Source organism: Ochotona princeps, chromosome 28 (genome assembly GCF_030435755.1).
Source record: "Ochotona princeps isolate mOchPri1 chromosome 28, mOchPri1.hap1, whole genome shotgun sequence".
NCBI classification, from domain to species: Eukaryota; Metazoa; Chordata; class Mammalia; order Lagomorpha; family Ochotonidae; genus Ochotona; species Ochotona princeps.
In genome coordinates this window covers 396,147-416,703 of record NC_080859.1, presented here as the reverse complement: position 1 = coordinate 416,703, position 20,557 = coordinate 396,147, and the positions used below count along the sequence as shown (strand labels likewise).

At 43.7% G+C, this 20,557-nt stretch overlaps 1 protein-coding gene across 3 annotated transcripts in view; it reads left to right on the top strand.

Annotated features, from left to right (window-relative positions):
- CERT1 (ceramide transporter 1) overlaps nt 1-20,557 on the top strand; it is a 74,886-nt gene that overhangs the window by 5,034 nt on the left and 49,295 nt on the right. For all 3 annotated transcript variants that reach the window (XM_058656381.1, XM_058656379.1, XM_058656378.1), the window contains exons 3-5: nt 11,637-11,753; nt 18,388-18,495; nt 19,191-19,329. In XM_058656381.1, the coding sequence (XP_058512364.1) occupies nt 11,637-11,753; nt 18,388-18,495; nt 19,191-19,329 (364 nt within the window). The remainder of the gene's footprint in view (nt 1-11,636; nt 11,754-18,387; nt 18,496-19,190; nt 19,330-20,557) is intronic.

The following is a 20,557-nucleotide window of genomic DNA, read 5'->3' as shown; positions in this document are numbered from 1 at the left end:
AACCAGAGATGTTTTAGTTAAAGTCTGCTAATAACTCTGCTCTGACAAAATTGCTGATTTGACCCAATCAAAAAGGTCACATTATCTTACGATAGAATTTATATACATTGGATTTCTGTTACTAAGTCTCATTTGAAGAAAACCTTGCAGTATTTTTCCATCATTTTTCACACATTCTACCCTCTTTGTATATTCAGAGTTTGAAAACAAAAGCTTAATTGAATATCATGTTGGAAGAACATAGTGGAATTGTTTGAAAGCGGGAATAGTAAAACTGCTACTGTCTGTACTTAGAGACAATTTTAGATAAATGTTTGAGCATAAAGGCTCGGTATTTATTTTGACTGCTATGTGGCACCGTTATACTATGGTTTAAGATTGCATCCAGTTTAATCTTTAGGGTGTTTTATTTTTCTTTTTTTCATGTTAGGTCAAAAGAATGGATAGAAATATGCTTGGAGGCCCTGAAATGTGTGCCCTGGGACCCTTGCACCCACCTTCCCCAGGTCCGCATGTTGGGAGATGTGTGTTAGTTGCAATGCTTGGCTTTTTGAAAATAGCATGTTCTCAATGTGGGAATGTGGGGAAATTAAATTTTATTATTTGCTAGGTAGTAATATTCCTAGACAATGCTACTGGATTCTTTGGAATTGAATGCATTTATCCTGCCTTGAATTATGGATTATAATATTAGTATTACTTGGGAAGAAGAAAAATTCTAATTGTACCTGCCTGGGGAAAAACAAAGTTAGTTCATCATAGATGTTCCTTGTTATTAACCACATTTGTGTATAGAACTTTCTTTTTTTTTCTTTTTTTTTCTCTCTCTTTTTTTTTTAAATTGTATTCTTGTTGACAATCTTTACATAGTTAATTACAGTAAAAAAAGGTTCAGGGGGTATAGGGAAGTGGGTAATAGTATTATGTCCATATTGTTTCCATCATGTATCCGAGGGAAAGGGGGACATTGAGGGAGAAGCCCCACCCAGTCTCCCACCCACCCTAAGTCCTGGATGTGGGGCATGCTCTGAGATCCTTGCTGAAGTGGTTTTAATAGTTCTCCAGTTATGAATTGCTGCCAGTTTCACTCGATGAGGTCGTCCACTGATTGACATAGTCCATCATAGAGTCTTCATTTGCCCAGTATTTCGCTGCCAACATATAGCTGAGGTGGTTGATTGACTTGTTCCATCCTCTGTCTTTTCTTGGCTAGGGTTCTGAGTCCAGCAGTTCGATTGGGGAGATCCCCAAAGAAACTTTGAGGTGTTCCCAGACCAGATTCTTGTATGTTCAAGGAAGCACAGGGCCTGGCACAGTCCATCAGCACGATCAGCTGGTGGTTTCAATTGCTGGGTTGGTTGTGTATAGAACTTTCATTGTACGCAGAGAAATGAGTGGGGAAGTGAAACAGTGAATACTTTGGAAGTGACCAATGGAAATATTAACTAGGCAGAAAAGATGATTGAGGCAGTAGAATAAGAATGGCAAGACTTAACGACAGTGCAGCAGGTGGTAGAGGCAGCAACCACATTCACAGCTGTCAGCTTGCTTTGCCGCTCACAATCCCATGTTACAAATCTCAGGAAGATTACACAGTGTGGCTGAGTGAGATGGATTTCTCAAGATGAACATTACAAATAGAGCATGTGCTTTGTTTTTATTATTATTAAGAGATTACTGCTTACTTGAAAGAGTTACAGAGGAAGAGGGGGCAAAGGAAAAGGAAAAAGAAAGGGCTTCATCTGCTGGCTCACTTCCCAGATGGCTGAGTCTTCTCCCATGGTGCAGGAGCCCAAGCACTTGGCCCTAATAGGAAACTAGACCCCAGGTGGAGCAGCTGGGGCATTAACTGGTGTCACAGTCAGTGGCTTTTCTGACATTATGCCACACTCCAGCCCCTAGAATATGTATTTTTGTTAAATAAAAATTATGGGGGACAGTGAATCCAGTATCATCAGAACAATTGAAACTACTCAGTGACGCTCTCAGGACATTCTTTCCCCACTCCCTTTGTCAGGGTCCCTGAGCTGAAGTCACGGACCAGCTCTGCCCTTGCAGCAAGGTAAGGAGCAGTATTCTCCTTGGTCATTCCTTCTCTGTGAATTTGCCTTTCAAATAAAAACCTCAAAACAAAAAAAAAGCTCTATCCCTAATTTTTTTTTAACAGAGAATCAAAGCCCAACATAGATGACACAAGATTTCCATTAAAGACATCGTTGTAAGGGAAAACACAGTCTCGGATGGCTCTGAAAGGAAAGCATTGCAGCAAGGAGTAAGGATTCAGGATGACCACAGACTGGCCAAGACACAGCCTACCACCTCCGCCCCCCCTCAGCTGCTGCAGTGCACCCGGGGAGTTTGTTATGGTTGCTCCCCCCCACCCCGCATGTGTTTAGTCTGTGCTTTAGAGCTTTTCCTCAAGTGTCTGATGAGGAGGAGATTCAGAGAGGGGGAAGAAGGCATGGTGTTGGCAGTGCTGTCTTTTAGTGTGTCATTTTAACTTTTTTTGTGAATTCCAAAAAAAATTTTTTTTGAGAGATTGAAGAACTGTATAGATAACTCCTGTGAGTACTGAGGTACGCCAATATTCAATATTGCAGCATCTCTTTCTATACCAGGAAGCACTCACTTCCTTCTGTTTGTGGGTCATGAGAGTAGGTTGCACACATCTGCCACTGTTCCCTTTATATACTCTAGGTGCAGTCGCCAAGGCCAAAGATATTCACTCAGCTAATGATACTGTAAGTTCAAGAAATGTTACAGTGTCAGTATTATATTCCATTGTTGTCAGTTCCAGGAGTGTCTTTTAGAACAGTTTTACTCTTCAGCACAAAATTCAGTACAGAACATATATTGCAGTTGGTGTCATCCTTGTTGCCTTTCTTTTAGTCCAGAGCAATTCCTTAGTTTATGGACCTGGTTGGTGTTGGCAGTTTTTAACAAGCCTGACCCAGGAACCAGTGTTGTGGCAATGCACGTTAAGCCTCTGTGCGCAGTACTGATATTCCATGTGAGCTGCAATTCAGAACAACCACAGCTGGCACCGATCCTCGGGCCCTTGCCACTCATAGGTTATACATGGCTCTGGCTTTGGCCTGGTCCGGTGTTGGCCGTTGTGGACATTTAGGAAGTGAACTAGTGGATGAAAGGTATCTCTTGCTCTGCCTTTCAAATAAATTTAAAACAATTTCTCTTCCCCCTCCCCCAAAAACAAAACAAAACTTGAGGTTTGAATCTAATTCTCTGTGATTAGATGTGGAGTATATGTCCTTGGCAGATCACTGTGAAATTGCTGTGGTGTCCCCAGGGTATTGATCACAGTGGTGAAGCAGTGGGTGATGTCTGCTTCTCATTTGCAGTGTTAGCTTCAGCCATCCACTTGAAAAGCCAAGATTATTGGAATGTTAGCTGTGTGAAGATGTGCTTGAAGACCACATAAAATTCCTATTTATCACACTAACATGTTGGCTAACAACCACTTCTGATTTCTGTGCTTCTGTTCTCTGTGTGTAGTGATGCTGCAGCTCTGCAGCCTGCCCACATGTATCGGCCAGTGTCTGACCAGTGTGTGCATGTTTTAGAATCTAGTGTCCTCACCTGCCTCGTCAGTGCTTTTGACATCCCTTTAAAAGTTTCTTTGCTGCTTCAGACTCAGTGTTTTCCAGGTTCAATCTGTGTCTTTATCTCCCCTTGCTGGATCAGCCCAGCCTCTGCTGGAGCCTTGCTGTGTTGGACGGGACTGGCCTCAGCCTGGATCAGGCAGAGTTTCTTCCTACATGGTAGAGATGGCACCTCTCAGTATCTTTTAGTTTAGGCTTCCATGTGCCTAACAGAACATTAGGATAAGACTGGTTTTCTGCTGCAAAGATAACTAGACTTCTTTAGGGTACTGTCCAGGCAGACTGATTATTCTGTACTTTCGATCAGTTCTAGAAACTTCAAATCAGTTATTCTGATTTTTCTTATTCTCCTTCTGGTTTCTTGGCACAAATAGGCTTGCTACTCAGCCTGTCCCCTACTGCAGCAGTATCTGTGTCACTGTGATGCACCGTTTGCTTGTATGCTTCGTAACATCAAAAAACTGATTGAAACATTTTTATTGTCCTCTTACCTGTTTTTTTTTTTCTTCTTGTAATGCTTTTTCTTGTCATATAAGGGAAGCTTGGTAAATTACAGGTGAAATATATTCACTGTATTCTATTTCACCACAATTCCTGTTTTCAAAATGGACTTGTTAGGAATAGGTGTTGTGTTGCAGTGGTTAAGCAACCCTGGATATCTGCATCCCACATCAGAGTGCCAGCTCAAGTCCTGGCTCCTCACTCCAGTCTAGCTCTTTGCTAGTGCATCTGGAAAACAGTGCATCCCTGGGGGAGGTCCAGATGGAGTTCTTGTCTCCTGGCTTCAGCTGGCCCGACTTGGCTGTTCTGGCCAGTTAAGGAGGGAGCCATTGAATGGAAGCTCCCTTTCACTGTGTGTCATTCTGACTTTCATATACATATGTAGCTCTTTTTTAAGAAAACTTTTTCCTTTGGCAAAAATGTTGTGTATGATTCATAGAAAATATAGGTAAATAAATGAAGACAATTGTGATCATACAATTTGGAAGTAGCTACTTTTAGTCTTTTGCGTGTTTTTTTTTTTTTTTTTTTAACATACAGAGCGTGTTTATTAAAATAGTTGAGGCCACAGGTGATGGATGAGGTACTCGGGTAGACCTAGTTTGCGTTCCAGGTTCCAGCTTTGGTCTAGCCAAGTCCCAGCCGGCATTTGGGGCTGTTCCAACCACTTGCAGACTGAACCAGTGCATGGAACATCTTTTCTCTGTCTTTCCTTCTCTTTATAAAATCTGCCTTTCCAATAAAATAAATAAATGTTTTTTTTTTAAAGAAAATACATACTTTAGATGAACCAATGTTACTAGGTTTTAAGGTGGGAAAATAGAGCAGCTGTTCTTTTATTATGTGAGTACACCTGCAAAGGTTGTTGCGTATCCTAAGATTTCACTTTTATGCTAGTCAAAATTCAAGTATTAGTTCCAGGAAAGGCTGGAGGCTTAGAACTAGATGGGGGACTCTGGATCTCAGAATGCAGAGTGGACTAGACCGGAGGCTCTGGATCTCAGAATGCAGAGTGGACTAGACCGGAGGCTCTGGATCTCAGAATGCAGAGTGGACTAGATTGGAGGCTCTGGATCTCAGAATGCAGAGTGGACTAGATTGGAGGCTCTGGATCTCAGAATGCAGAGTGGACTAGATCGGAGGCTCTGGATCTCAGAATGCAGAGTGGACTAGATTGGAGGCTCTGGATCTCAGAATGCAGAGTGGACTAGATCGGAGGCTCTGGATCTCAGAATGCAGAGTGGACTAGACTGGAGGCTCTGGATCTCAGAATGCAGAGTGGACTAGATTGGAAGCTCTGGATCTCAGAATGCAGAGTGGACTAGACCGGAGGCTCTGGATCTCAGAATGCAGAGTGGACTAGATTGGAGGCTCTGGATCTCAGAATGCAGAGTATTTTTCATCTTGACTTTGGGATGTCGTTTATAGCCTTCTCCATATTAGCACGAAGGACAAGACATCAGCTCTAATTTTCATTTATTTGTTTGAAAGCTGTTCCATCTGCTGCATGTTTTTCGTTGCCTCCGATGCTATTGAAGATGCAGAGTGCCCTGACCATCAGATGTTTTTCATCATTCCAGGCATATGTGTTGGTTGAACCTAGCAGACTGTTGTTTTGTTTTCATAGATCTTTTGCTGTCGTTGCTTATTTTCAAGTAGGATGGAGGGATGTGTGAAGAGATGGGAGTAAGGATAGAAGTTTAAAATTTTCACATGGTAGTGTTTGACTTAGCCATGAGACAATGAATATAATTGTAGGATAGTATTCTGTAAGAAGAGCTTTCTGTTCAGAAGCCCTCAGGTAGATCAGGGAGGCACAGAGTGTGTGTGGATGTGTGTGTGTGTATAAATTCATTTTTTATTGGAAAGGGAGATTTATGGAGAGGTGGAGAGAGATCTTCCATCCAGCTGGTTCACTTGAGATGGCTGCAATGGAGCTGAGCCAATCTGAAGCCAGGAGCTAGGAGCCTCTTCTGCATCTCCCTCGTGGGTACAGGGTCCCAAGGCTTTGAGTTGTCCTCGACAGCCTTACCAGGCCACAAGCAGGGAGCTGCTGGGAAGTGGAGCAGCCAAGACTGATGGAAGGAAGGATGGAAGATCTTTCTCTCTGTCCTTCTTTCTGTAAAAATCTGCCTTTACAATAAAATTAAATCCTTAAAAAAGAAAGACAGCAGTATCAAGAGCTGTGTGGTATTCTTAAGGTTTGAGTCAGATAGTTATTTGCCCTGTGTTAAAAATTGGAATCCGTTGAATATTACCTCTTTAATTAGCCATTGAGTACATGTATAATTTAAGATGCCTCAGGTGTCTACTTTATGTAAACTTTCTTGTTTGTATTTATAGTTTTATTTTTTAATTGTTGCATAATGATAGTACGCATTTATGGGATGAAGTGTGGTACTCTGGTGTATCATGTGTGGTGACTGAGTTAGGATGATTGCTGTGCCTAATACTAGATTATTTGTGTTGAAGACATTCAGCATTTTCTCTTGTTGCTGTTCTTAAAATATATAGTAAGTTAAAGTTACTGTAAAGTGCTATACAACACTAGGATTTATTCCTCCCATTTAACTGTAATTTTGTACCTGTTAACCAGCCTCTGCCTGTTGCCCTCAGCCTCTGGAAACCACAGGGCTACTACTCTTTACTTCCATGAGATGTTTTGTTTAGCTCCCTTGTGTAATTGATGATGTGGTATGGCTTTGTCTTTTTGTGTGTGGCCTATCTGACTTAATATGTGTTGCTGCAAATGGCAGGATTTTATTTTATGGCTGTATGTTAGAGGAAAAGGGTGGAAAGTTGAGGGGCCAAGTGTGCTCAAGGTGTCAGACCCCTTGGAGGTGGGAAGTCCGTGGCGTGTCGGGGAGATGGCAAGGAGGGTCCAGGCACCCTGGGATGCGAAGCGGCTGTGTAAGCAGGCCTGGTACCCAGGGGTGTCCGCAAGGATCCAAGAGGGCCTCCTCTCAGCTGTCCTGGGGTCCCATCCCTCTGTTAGATTTGTGGGTGTCATTGTGCCTTACCTTGCTTGTTGCTGATGGGCTCTTTTTTTAAAAATTCACCTTTAAATTTATATTTGAAAGGCAGAGTAAGAAAGAAAAGGAAAGAGAGAGATCTTCCACCCACTGCTTCAGTACCCAGATGACTGCAATGGTCAGAACTGTGCCGATCTGAAACCAGGAGCCTCTGTGTAGGAGCCTCTTTGGGTCTCCTACACAGGTGCGGGGTCCAAGGCTTTGGTGGTCCTCAACTGCTTTCCCAGGCACAGGCAGGGAGGTGGATGGGAAGCGGAGCAGCAGGGACAGGAGTTGGTGCCACATGCAGAGGTTTCTTTCCCTGTCGTGCCATGGCCTGCCTCCCATTTCCATGTTTATAGAGATTTAAATAAGTAGTATTTGCAGATTTAGACACAGATGTTTTAGAGATGGCTGTGCTGTTTGAAGGAAGCCACGTTAGTGTTCTAAAAGATGGATTTTCTTTTTACAATTGAGGAAGTTATGAAAGTTTTTAAAAATATACACATGTATAGAACTAGTCTTTGGGCGTGTTTGCTGTACCAGAGCTTGTGCAGAATGCTTCCCACATTTCCACATACAAAATGTGTGTTATGTTTGATCATCTCAAAAGTCCAGTGATGCCATTTTCATAGAAAGAAGAATTGATACTCAGGAGAGTTTAAGAACTTTGTCTGGAAGCCATGCAACACTGCGTGCCATCTCTAGATCTTCGATGGGCTCAAAACTGAGCTGCCAGTACACTGGCTATGCCAGGAGGAGCTCAGTGGTAACTGTTGAAGGACAGCCATCGACAGTAGGCACCCATAGGGAGAAGCATCCCTGCCTAGACCCTTTGGAACTTGAGGAAAAGGTGACAATGTGATGTTTAAAAGAGTGTTAATTCAGTGACTTGACGGCTCGCTTCTTGGGGAAGTGCCCCAGCAACTTACTGGTGAGAGTGACAGTGATCCTGGGGAGGCAGGAAAGTCAAGTTAGCAGGGCTGTCTGTTCTTTCTCCTCCTCATGTCCTTAGCTCTTATGTGTAGGCTTAACAGTGAAGATCCTTGAAAGCACAAAGTTCAGTCACTTTAAACAAAAGACAGAAAAAAACTTTGCATTATGTTGATAATCTTCTAACTCTCATTGTTTGATTTCTTTTGAAACTTTGATAGTATTTTTTGAAGGTGGAATTTTTTAAAAGATGTGTTTATTTATGTTGGTGGGTGGAGCCCAGGAAAGTCTGGGCAGAGGCTCAGGTATCTGAATCTCCCAGCCATGTGCCTGTGGCTGGGGGAATCCGTGCCATGCCAGGTTTCTTGCTGGGGGATCCTAGCCCCGTCCAGCGCTGCCAAGCGGTGGGCAAAGCTTGAGCTTGTCCAAGCCCAAGGTCCAAGAATTTCCCTCTGTCCACTGCGATCATGTTGTGGGTGGATCTCGGGCAGCTCTGAGCATGCTCAGGACCCTGGCTCTGCCCACTGCTGCCATGTTGGTGGGCAGAGTCCAGGTAAGCCTTGGCAGAGGCACAGGTATTTGAATCACCTAGCCGTGTGGCTGTGGCTGGGGGAATCCACACCGGGCGCCTGGGCACCAGTGGTGCCAGGCCAAACCCGTGGGCCACCCAGTTATGCATTCTGGGAACTTGGGAGTGTGGGCTTACAGGGAGTCTGGAAGTTGGCACAGGTGGGGATGAGCAGGGACCCTAGGGTTCATGTCCAGATGAGGAGTGACTTCTCTGGAACTTTCATGAACAAGGTAACTCTTCCTGAAGGGCTGAAATATGGAACCCACCAAAGAATGTCAGAAAAGGGACTATGAGGTACAAAAAGGTACTGTGAGGCTGAGCCATGAAGCTGGCAACTGCGTGAGTGAATCAGGCCTGGGGTAGAATCTGCAGGGGAATATGTGGATTCACCCGTGTGGAACAGCAGCCTCCGTTGACACACAAGAACTGTGGCTGGGAATAGGCCTGGCTGGGGAGCTAAGGAAACACCCCAGTTGGGCTGGCATTCACACTGGTGGATATGAGAGCCAAAATCAGTACATTGTACTGGGCTTAACATGGCTACAGTTTCCCTTGGCACGGGTGTGGCCTGGGTCTGGGGAAGGCCAGGCTGGGCTAGACTTCAGCACCCACTGGTACTCATGAGAGTCAGGATAGGATGTAGAATGGGCTGGGATAGGTGTTGGCTCCCGCTGAACCATGTGAGAGCTGTGTCTGGGGACAGACTAGGTGTGAATGGGCTGCAACACCCAACAGTTAGGACCAGAAAGGGTATGGGCCAATTGGGCAAGGACACTATTTCTGTCAGGACAACAGGTAGGCAAAGTCAACTTGGGCCTAGGACCCTCTGGTATGTGCAAAGTCTGCCACTGGAAAGAGACCAGATAGAGGAGCTTGGTGAACTCCTTTGTCAAGTTGCACTCCTTACAGATAAGCCTAAGAATCAAGGCAAGGAGCAGTTCAAGCCAGACCAGGTTACAGTACCCACCAGCATACATGGGGGTCAGGTCAGGGGGTGGGTCAGGGCAGGCCAGTGCTTAACATCCACTGACAGATCTGAAAACCAGGATGGGGTGTGGGAGGGGCTGGGTCGGGCCACATGACAAGCCAGTTCACAATCAAGCCAGGACTGGGCTGCTAAAATACCCACTAAGGCATGCAGAGGGAAGATGGGTCAAGTCAGTCTGGGGGAGGTTGGTATTATTTCCGTGAGCCCCAGGGACAGAGGGACCCTTAGGCCTGCCAGGGAGGTGGTTACTGGGTTCATGAACCCTAGAGGAGGAGGGCCCAGAGGAGCCTGGGTTTCCTGATCCAGGTCACCAAGCTTGCCTTTGTGGTGGGGTCTGGGTCTGGGTCCATGATCCCCGGGGGTGGGGGTCCAGCAGGTCCTGAGTTTCATGGCTCACCTGTGTGATGGGTGCTGAACCCATGAGCCTCAGGGGTAGGGGGTCTGGCCAGGCCCTGGTCTTTAGGCCCAGGTCCTAGGGGCCACCTACCTAGGTCGGTGAGCCCCAGGGGTTGGTGGTTTTAGCAGGACCTGGGTCTCCTGGCCTAGGTCCTTGGGCCTACCTGTGAGTGGTATATGCTGGGTCCGTGATCCCCAGAGGTGGGGGATCCAGCATGGTCCAGATTGCCTGACTCAGGTCCATGAGCCCACCTAGGAGAACTGGTTTTTCTCGGTGTAGAGGATGGAGTATTGGACCATGGTGCGCATGGAGGACATGGTAGCTCACTAGGGCCATAGCAGAGAATGGAGAACAGAACATATGGACAACTACCGCAGCTGAATGACGACAGACAATGAACATTGTCTATTGCTTTCACTTTCTACGTTTTCTTGTCTTTGTGTCTTTAGGGCAGGTATCCGTTGCCTTCACAGACTTTCATCTAACTTTGGCTTTTGTGTACTAATTAATAATCAATGCTAAAATTACAGTGACACCAACAAGTAAGTTGTCTTAGTCACACATTTACAGAAACCAAAAAAGTAATGAGACCATAAATCATACTTAATGCAGTTTTTTCAAAAGTGTTGTCTTGTGCTTATCTAAAGCTTTTCTGAGCATATGGAGCACAGTCCCACATAGGACACGTTTTCAGGCTCGGTGCCTGGAGCTCATTGAGACTGTGTATAGAGAAGTTGCCTGACTATCACTTCAGTGCTTGCACTGGGTTCTTGCTATGGCATGAGGTTCTTCAAAACGTTTGTGGAAATGGAGATTAGGTGATGCTTGTTCTGGTACACAAAGTCTTGAAATCCATGCATATGAAGGGTCCTAAGAAAGTTCATGAGCCCGGCATGGTAGCATAGCAGTTAAAGTCTTTAACTTGAATGATCCAGGATGCCATATGCCTGCTGATTCTAATCCCAGCGGCTCCACTTCCCATCCAGCTCCCTGCTTGTGGCTGGGAAAGCAGTTGAGGACGGCCCAAGGCTTTTGGACCCTGCACCCAAGTGGGAAATCTGGAAGAGGCTCCTGGCTTCAGATTGGCTCAGCTCCAGCCGTTGCGGCTGCTTGGGGAGTGAACCATCAGATGGAAGATCTTCCTGTCTCTCCTCCTCTCTGTATATCTGCCTTTCCAATTAAAAAATAATAATAATAATAAATGTTTTTAAAAAAGTTCATGCAAAAGCTATGCATCAAAATGCTTTGTTTCTCAAATTTCATGAAGTTAAGCTATTCATATTGGGAACTTATTTTGCATATATTTTAAGAAAAAGTAGCAAACGTCTTTCCTAACACTTATTTTTCTAAAAATTATGCTTTTGGTAGTGTTCCTATTGGTTAAGCCAACTTAGAGCCTTTGAGTGAAAACTCCTGTATGTGTTGAAGTGTATGTCATAGTGGAGAACTGGTGTCTGGCGGCTTGTGCTCTCGGACATGTCACTAACGAAGTGACATGAGTAGAAAAACCACACGATAACAAGTCTCCTGCCAGCACAGCGTGGGTAGTACAGGATAAAACATTTCCGAGAATATAATCAGCTTTGCTTTTCATTTTCTACTTTTTTCCCCACAGCCTCATGACTTTGATGAATGTCGATTTGATATCAGTGTAAATGACAGTGTCTGGTATCTCCGAGCACAGGATCCAGATCACCGCCAGCAGTGGATAGATGCAATCGAGCAGCACAAGGTGAGGACACAGGTGGCCGCAGGCCATGGGGACTGAGTGGTGATAATGAAGGTGGTACAGTTGTGTACATACTTACCTGCTGGGTTGAAGTGAAGCAGCCCCTGCCCAGATGGGATGCTGGCCTCCTGAGCACCCTCTTTGCTGGCTCTGCACAGGGCCAGTCCAGAGGCGGGTTTTGTTGTGTTTCAATTCCATGGTCGTGTAACTGGGTTGTATTGAAGTCAGATGAGATGGTGTTTGTGAAAGTTTTTTAAAAACTCAAAACTATATAGATGTAAAGTTGAAGTGGTTATTTGTTTGGGTTCAGCATCTTTCTAGTAAAGATGTCTGCATATATTATCAAAGGGTCTCCAAGCCTTTCTGCATGAATGTCGTTAAGGCAGTGTGAGAAATCATTCACTGATATGGTTATTTTATGTATTTATTTTTAAAGATTTATTTATTTTTATTGGAAAGTCAGATTTTACAGAGAGAAGGAGAGAGAGAGATCTTCCGTCTGCTGGTTCACTCCCCAAGTGGCTGCTACGGTCAGAGCTGAGCTGATCCGATCCAAAGCTAGGAGCTTTTTTCCATGCAGGTGCAGATTCCAAGGCTTTGGGTCGTCCTATGTTGCTTTCCTAGGACACAGGCAGGAATCTGGATGGGAACTGGGGTGCCAGGACACGATCCAGCACCCATATGGAATCCTGGTGCATGTAAGACAAGGACTTTGGCCATTAGGCTACCATGCCAGATCCAGTACGGTTATTTCTAAAAATTGAAAGATTATTCTTAGAATGTTGCACAATTAGAGTACTTGTGATTTTTTTTTATTAAATATAGTTTATGTTCACTGTGAAAAAAATGCTTTCTCTTTTAACCTCTCAACTCCCCCAGAAAGCTAGCAGGAAAGCTTTCCTGACACTTCGAGATTTAAGAATCATCTTGGGAGGCTGACACAGCCGTATAGCATGCTAATCTTCCGTCGGCCAGTGCCAGGATTCATATGTGTTCCAGCTGCTCCACTTCCTATTCAGCTCCCTGCCTGTGGCCTGGGAACGTAGCAGTGGAGGATGGCCCAAAGCCTTGTGACCCTGCAACCATGTGGGAAAACCAGAAGTTCTGGCTCCTGGCTTCAGATTGGCTAGTTCCAGCCATTGTGGCCATTTGGAGAGTGAACTAGCAGATGGAAGACCTCTCTCTGTATCTCCTTTCTGTGTAAAATCTGCCTTTCAAATGAAAATAAATAAATATTAAAAAAAAAAAAGAATATCTTGAAGAAGTTAGATTTATGGGCTTTCACAGAGACTCTGGTAATGATGTGTCCCTTTATTTCCATAAGGGAGCTACCTCAACAGATCCTGGAATTAAGGTGATCATGGACCACACAGACTTTCCCTGTGTTGCAGAAGTTATCTGAGACAGGAGGACTCAGAAAAATACAAGAAATTCAACTGGGACTTTTTTTTTTAGGATTTATTTATTTTTATTTTCATTGGAAAGTCAGATTTACAGGGAGAAGGAGAAATAGATCTTCCATTACAATATGATATTTCAATTCACGTATAAAATATGCAGTGCTTTTATCAGGACAATCACCATATTTATTATCTTAAGCATTTATCATTTTCTTGACATAGGCATCCAAAATTTTTCTGTAATACCACTTTGAAAATATAAAAGTTTATCAGAAAGTATGTAGAAAATGCAATTAAAAGTTGAGCTCATTTTTGTGCCAAAAAAAAAAAAAAGATAAAAATGTACACATATAAAGGGTCTTCAAAAAGTTTCTGAAAATGGGTATTTTGGGCCCGGCACCATGGCCTAGCGGCTAAAGTCCTTGCCTTGAACGCACCGGCACCCATGTGCCAGTTCTAATCCCGGCAGTCCCACTTCCCATCCAGCTCCCTGCTTGTGGCCTGGGAAAGCAGTTGAGGACGGCCCAAAGCCTTGGGACCCTGCACCTGTGTGGGAGACCTGTCCTGGCTTTGGATCAGCACAGCACCAGCCATTGCGGCCACTTGGGAAGTGAACCATCGGATGGAAGTTCTTCCTCTCTGTCTCTCCTCCTCTCTGTATATCTGACTTTCAATAAAAATAAATCTTTTTTTAAAAAAAATCATTTAACTATTGAGGAGTCTAAAAAAGTTGTCAGATTGTTAGTGTTGTTTACCTTCAGAGTTTAAAAATTCGCCTGAACTGTCATGTACAATTAGACTTCATCTGTTACCTGAATATTAACATGGTCAATCTTGAGTAGCAAGGAAAGGTTCCATATTTTATTTTATAGTTTTTAAGCTATATTCTTCTCTCTGGAAATTACACTTCCAACAGCTCGTGCGCGCGCTCTCTCCCTCTCTCTCTCTCTCTCTCTCTCTCTCTCTCTCTCTCTCTCTATATATATATATATATATGTATATGTATACATCCTCCACAGTGGAGGATTAGCTTGTTGGGTCACCATGCTAGCCCCAGAAAGAACACTTTTTTGTTGTCTTTTTAAATTTTTTTTTAAATTTTTTTTAAAGATTTATTTATTTTTATTACAAAGTCAGATATACAGAGAGAGGCGGAGAGACAGAGAGGAAGATCCTCTGTAAGATGATTGACTCCCCAAGTGACCGCAAATACCGGTGCTGCGGCGATCCGAAGCCCGGAGCCAGGAACCCCCTCCGGGTCTCCCTCACGGGTGCAGGGTCCCAATGCATTGGGCCGTCCTCGACTGCTTTCCCAGGCCACAAGCAGGGAGCTGGATGGGAAGCGGAGCTGCTGGGATTAGAACCAGCGCCCACATGGGATCCTGGCGCGTTCAAGGCGAGGACCTTAGCCCCTAGGCCACGCCGCCGGGCCCGTTTTTATTTGTTTTTAATCTGAATACCAAAAGTTGGTGTGAACTTGGAACAATAAGTAATCTCATACCCAGGGTTCTTCAGAAAATTTGTAGAAAAATGAAATTTAAAAGATGTTTATTTGGGTGCCAAAAAATCTTTGAAACCCATTCATTGTTGTTGACTGTTTTTTTTTTTTTTTTTTTTTTTGGTAATAGAAATTTACTGTGAAATTTTTTTATATATATATATATTTTAAAGATTTATTCATTTTATTACAGCCAGATATACACAGAGGAGGAGAGACAGAGAGGAAGATCTTCCATCCGATGATTCACTCCCCAGTTGAGCCGCAACAGGCCGGTAGGCGCCAGTCCGAAGCCGGGAACCTGGAACCTCCTCCCGGTCTGCCACGTGGGTGCAGGGTCCCAATGCATTGGGCTGTCCTCAACTGCCCTCCCAGGCCACAAGCAGGGAGCTGGATGGGAAGTGGAGCTGCCGGGATTAGAACCGGCGCCCATATGGGATCCCGGGGCTTTCAAGGCGAGGACTTTAGCTGCTAGGCCAAGCCGCCGGGCCCTACTGTGAAATTTTTGAAGGTCCCTCATATGTGAATTTTCCACTAAATAGACATGTTTTCCCAAACTTGTTGCCATTCCCTTGTGAGAGATGTAACTTACACACAGACTTCAGATCCTTGTTGCAGCGTCACCAGAGCTGATTATGGATAGGTTTCTCAAATTGAAAGGAGTGGAAATTCATGTCATAGGTCCATTCGCTCTTCTTAAGCTCTGTAGGGTACAGGAATAGAGGCCAGCCTGTGGTCTCTGGGTAAACTCACCCTAACCAGAAACATTCCTAGTGCACTTGCAGAGAAAGCTGGACGTCCGTTGGAGGAACAGCGCTTCTAGCTAGGGTTAGTGCAGTGATTTCTTTTTTTTTTTTTTTTAAAGATTTATTTATTTTTATTACAGCCAGATATACAGAGAGGAGGAGAGACAGAGAGGAAGATCTTCCGTCCGATGATTCACTCCCACGTGGGTGCAGTGTCCCAATTCATTGAGCCGTCCTCAACTGCTTTCCCAGGGCACAAGCAAGGAACTGGATGGAAAGTGGGGCTGCTTTTTTTTCCCTAAATGGGATCCCGGGGCGTTCGAGGCGAGGACTTTAGCCGCTAGACCACAGTGCCGGGCCCTAGTGCAGTGATTTCATCCTGGAGGTTCCTCTCCCTGTCCTGCTTCCTGTTTGTTCTACCTCTCCGCTCTTTGTCTCCTTGTTTATCATGATCTTGTTTCTCTCTTTTCACTTCCTTTCAGCTTGAACTCCTGCTAACTGTGCTAATCTCTTGACATTTTCCAAAGTAAAACAGAAGAATGCACTTGAATGCCTTTAAAAAAAAATGGGTGAGGTTGACATTTACAAAGTATAATATGCTGAAAATGTATTTTATAATTTTATGTAGAATTTGCCGAATTTGGAAGTTTAAAAAAATTCTTACCATGTATAGACACTAACATTTAAGATGGCTATTATTAGATTTTCAGCTTTTTTCCTGTGTTATTGGTCTAACCTGCTTATAAATGTTTCTTTAGATAAAAATGGCAGGGAAAGAAGATCTCAGTTAGCCTGGAGTTGAATGGCTGTTCCATTTTGTTGTGATAGAATATATTAAGGAACATGAGGTTCCATTGGTGTATTGGATGCTGTATTCGATCTTTAAGGAGGAGGGAGTATTTCTGGCAGTGACTAGAATAAATAAGATTCTGTGTTTGATGTGAAGGACATCAAACACAGACGGTAGACAACATTACTTAAACTTGCTGAGGGTAGTACAAACTTCTGATTTTATTGAGTTTTTTTGACGATTTTATGTGAAAGAATATCCATTAAAAATCAAGAAATGGCATTTTTTCATCAGATCTAATACCTAAAAAAATACTTTGTTTTGTGTTTGGTAAATTTCTTTTGCTTTGAAAGTGTAGCACTGGAGTTGGAGAGATAAAAAACGGGGCAAAGTAAGTGAGTGTCCTGCAGGGGACACCTGTCTCACTGTCCATCAGAGGAAAGAGTGACAGCCCCTCAGTCCCACAGCCCAGCTCCTTGCCAAGACGCCTGGCATGTGTTCTTAGAGAAGCATGTGCCTACAGGACCCTTTCCTTCTAATGTCAAGGATCTGTGGTCTCAGCTGTGTTTACCGCTTCCCATAGCAGGAGTGCAGACCAAGGGATATGTGATGATCACTGTTGTGTCTGCCCAAATGATTGGAAACCCTTTTCTTTCCTCAAGCACCATCTAGGGGATTGACTGGGCCAGTGCCTTTCTCTGTCAGCTTCATTTTTTCTCTTTTTCCCCTTTTAAACCATATATTTAGGACTGAAACATTCAATGAAAAACTGCTTGCATGAGAAAAGTTAGAATGACATGCTTACTCAGGAAAGGCCTGAGCCTTCATCAGATCTCATGCTGATTCTTAGGCGTAGAGCGATCACAACCAAATTTGATGCAAGACTCAAATATAGATTTCCAAAATGTTCTTTGGACACCAAAAGACAACCTCAGAATGACTCACACTAAACCGTGCTGTAAGCAAACTTTGTGAAGAGAAAGCAGCCTAGGTACCCTTTGTATGATACCCGAAGGGATCCCTGAGAGGATTACTTTTACATTTCTAGGCACCGTGGCCTAGCGGCTAAAGTCCTCGCTTCGAACGCCCCGGGATCCCATTTAGGGAAAAAAAAGCAGCCCCACTTTCCATCCAGTTCCCTGCTTGTGCCCTGGGAAAGCAGTCAAGGACGGCCCAGAGCCTTGGGACCCTGCGCCCACATGGGAGACCCGGAAAGAAATTGCTGGCTCCTGGCTTCGGATCAGCACAGCACCGGCCGTTGCTGCCACATGGAGAGTGAATTATTGGATGGAGAATCTTCCTCTCTGACTCTCCTCCTCTCTGTACATCTGCCTTTCCAATAAAATAAATAAATCTTTTTTAAAAAATAGTAATAATTAGTAGAACAACCAAATAGAATTAAGCCAAGGAACAGGATTTAACAGAGTGAATCTCTTAAAACGGGGTCTTACACGGGATATTACCCAGCACTGGTGGGCACATTCTTTGCAGGTGATATTGTGAAAGTACGTGTGTCACAGTGTTTGGGGCCTGATCATAGCTGGAATGACACTGGGCATCAGTAAGTGTCCACCAAGCGATGAATGACTCAGTAAAATGCAGTATATCCAGATGATGGAGTGTTAATCAGCCTTAAAGGAAAAGCAAATTCTGCTGTAGTCTGTAGCCTGGGTAAACATTGTGGACAGTAATGCTAGTGAGAGGAACATGGACACTGTGTGGTTCCACTTAGGAGTCCCATGGAGACAAAAAAGAGGGTGGGCACCAGGGACTAAAGAGAGAAATGAAAGATTGATTAATGAGGATAGATGAGAAAGTTCTGGATCTTAGTTACACAACGGTGTTGAACTATACTCTTGTAATGGGTAAGAAGATGCCACTATCTTCACGACTTCTTCATCTTCCTCAATTGAATCTGCCAGGACTACCAACTCCTGAGTCTTTCACACCTGGTCTCTGGTAACCACTCTTGTACTTTCTGTCTTCAGAAACATTGCTACCTGAGGTCGTTTTCCTGTTTTAAACGCTAGCCCTGCATGTAGCAGATGTTCTGTAAATTTCTGAATTTGATTTCCAGTAGGAACTGAAATTGTTTATTGGTGAATTGGTTCTTTCTTATGTGAATCTAAACTGCCAGTGATCGCTGTAATAGCCTTACTGATTTACAGGAAATGTTTTTTGATGTGGTTTACTTTCCATTTAGACTGAGTCTGGATACGGCTCTGAATCCAGCTTGCGTCGACATGGCTCGATGGTGTCATTGGTGTCTGGAGCTAGTGGCTATTCTGCAACTTCCACCTCTTCATTCAAGGTGTGTGTTGTGAACAACCCTGATTTGTTGGTTTTTGTAAGATCTTTTCTAGAATGTAAATTTAATGAAGTTATTATTAACTTGAAGGGTTAAAATCTTACAAATATAAAATGAACAATTCTCAAGATTTTTTGATTCATTGATCTGATGCAAGATAATAGATTTTTGAATTGATTTCACGGAGAATCTGAAAATTACTGAGATATTTTAGCTAGCACAAAAGTGATAATTGACAAAGGCTGCATAGTTATGGTAAAAAAAAAAAAAATCAGCTCTTAGTTGTCTACTGTAAAACAGTTCAAATGGAATGACAGGCAAGACATTCAGTGTCATCAGAGCTCACCTTCCCCTGGGAGTCCATCGTGAGAATAACCTTGACCTCAGAAGGACATCCAGCAATGTTTGCCTATCTCAAAGGCCTTGGTGGGTTTTTTGGTCACAATATCAAGTTTAACAATAGAAAACACAGCATTAGCAAATAATCTTGCATTATTGCTTATTTCCTACAGGATTGTGATTCTTAAGTGACAGTTTAGTCAGTTTTAAGCCTATTTGTAAGAATGTGACATTGAACTTTACGTTCTTATCCCAAGCTGTCAGTGGTAGATTGCAGACCTTAAAAGGTGATGAAATGCAATAGGACCAAAAAAAGTCCAGTCTTGTTGGTTGAAATTGCCTGTTTTTGTGTTTCACAGAAAGGCCACAGTTTACGTGAGAAATTGGCTGAGATGGAAACCTTCAGAGACATCCTGTGCAGACAGGTTGACACTCTGCAGAAGTACTTTGATGCCTGTGCAGACGCTGTTTCCAGAGATGAACTCCAAAGGGATAAAGGTTAATCAGGCCATTACTGCTGCTTTGGCTTAGCAGGTGCCGGCTTATAGACCCTGTAGGTCTGTCACATACTCCAGTGGGTGCTGAGGCCAACATCTAGTCATTGATGTCATCATCCATGTCAGATGCCATGGAAGACTTTCCAATGGCTTTTACATTCAGAAATGCTGTTCTGGTAATTTGGAGTAATTCTTAATATGTCTAAGGAACACCTCGTGATGAGCCTTAGAAGAGATAAACATGTTAAATCCTACAAATATCTCTCTTCCTGGTCTCCTCCCTTCCTTTTTGTTCTATCTTCCTTCTTCCTCTGTCTGTTTCCCTCATGCATGCCTACTGTTTATTTTGAGAAATAGATAGACTCACTTGCTAAATGCCATTCCTGGCTGGAAGCTCTGAGCATTGTCCAGATCTCACTTGAACGGCAGGGACTGACTACCCAAGGCATCACTGGTTCTTCCCAGGGTGCTTGTTAGCAAGAAGGTGGAATCACGGCTGGCAGTGGGCGTCCAACCCAGTCACGCTGACACAGAACAGGCTTCCCAAGCAACGTCTTCACCATGGCACTGAATAGCTCCTCCCCTTTGTGCCTGTCTCCCAACCACTGCCCTTTTTTCACAGAGAGAAATCAATAGGAAGTGACATACACAGTTAAACACAATTTTACTTAAGGACTAGTGATGTGGCACTGCGAATTAAGCCGTTGGCTGCAGTGTTGGTATCCCATTTGAGCAGGTTTGTGTTCCCGGTGCTCCACTTCTGATCCAGCTCCCTGCTAATGTTCCTAAACCACAGAGGATGGCCCACGTTCTGTGGGTACCTGTCTCCCACAGAGACAGAGAAGAAACTGTGGAGGTGCTGGCTGTTAGTTGTAATCTGCTCAAGCCCTGACCATGGTCATTTGGGGAATCAACCAGCAGATAAAAGATCTTTCTGCCTTTCCCTTGCTGTAACTGCCTTTCAAACAAATAAATAAATCCTTTTAAACAATAATAATTTTTATTTTAAGTTAAAATTAGCTTTTCCTTAAGACTTGAAAAGACTTTGATTCACAAAAAAAATTTTTTTTTTTTTTAAGAAAGTCACAAGAGAGACAGGCAGTGATCTCCTATCTACCAATTCTCTTCTTAGATGTCCCCAACAACTGAAGGGCAGGCCCGTGTCCAGAGCCACGAGCCAGTAGCACAGGGCAGAGCCTGATTGCTTCATGTTTGTGAGACCCAGAGCA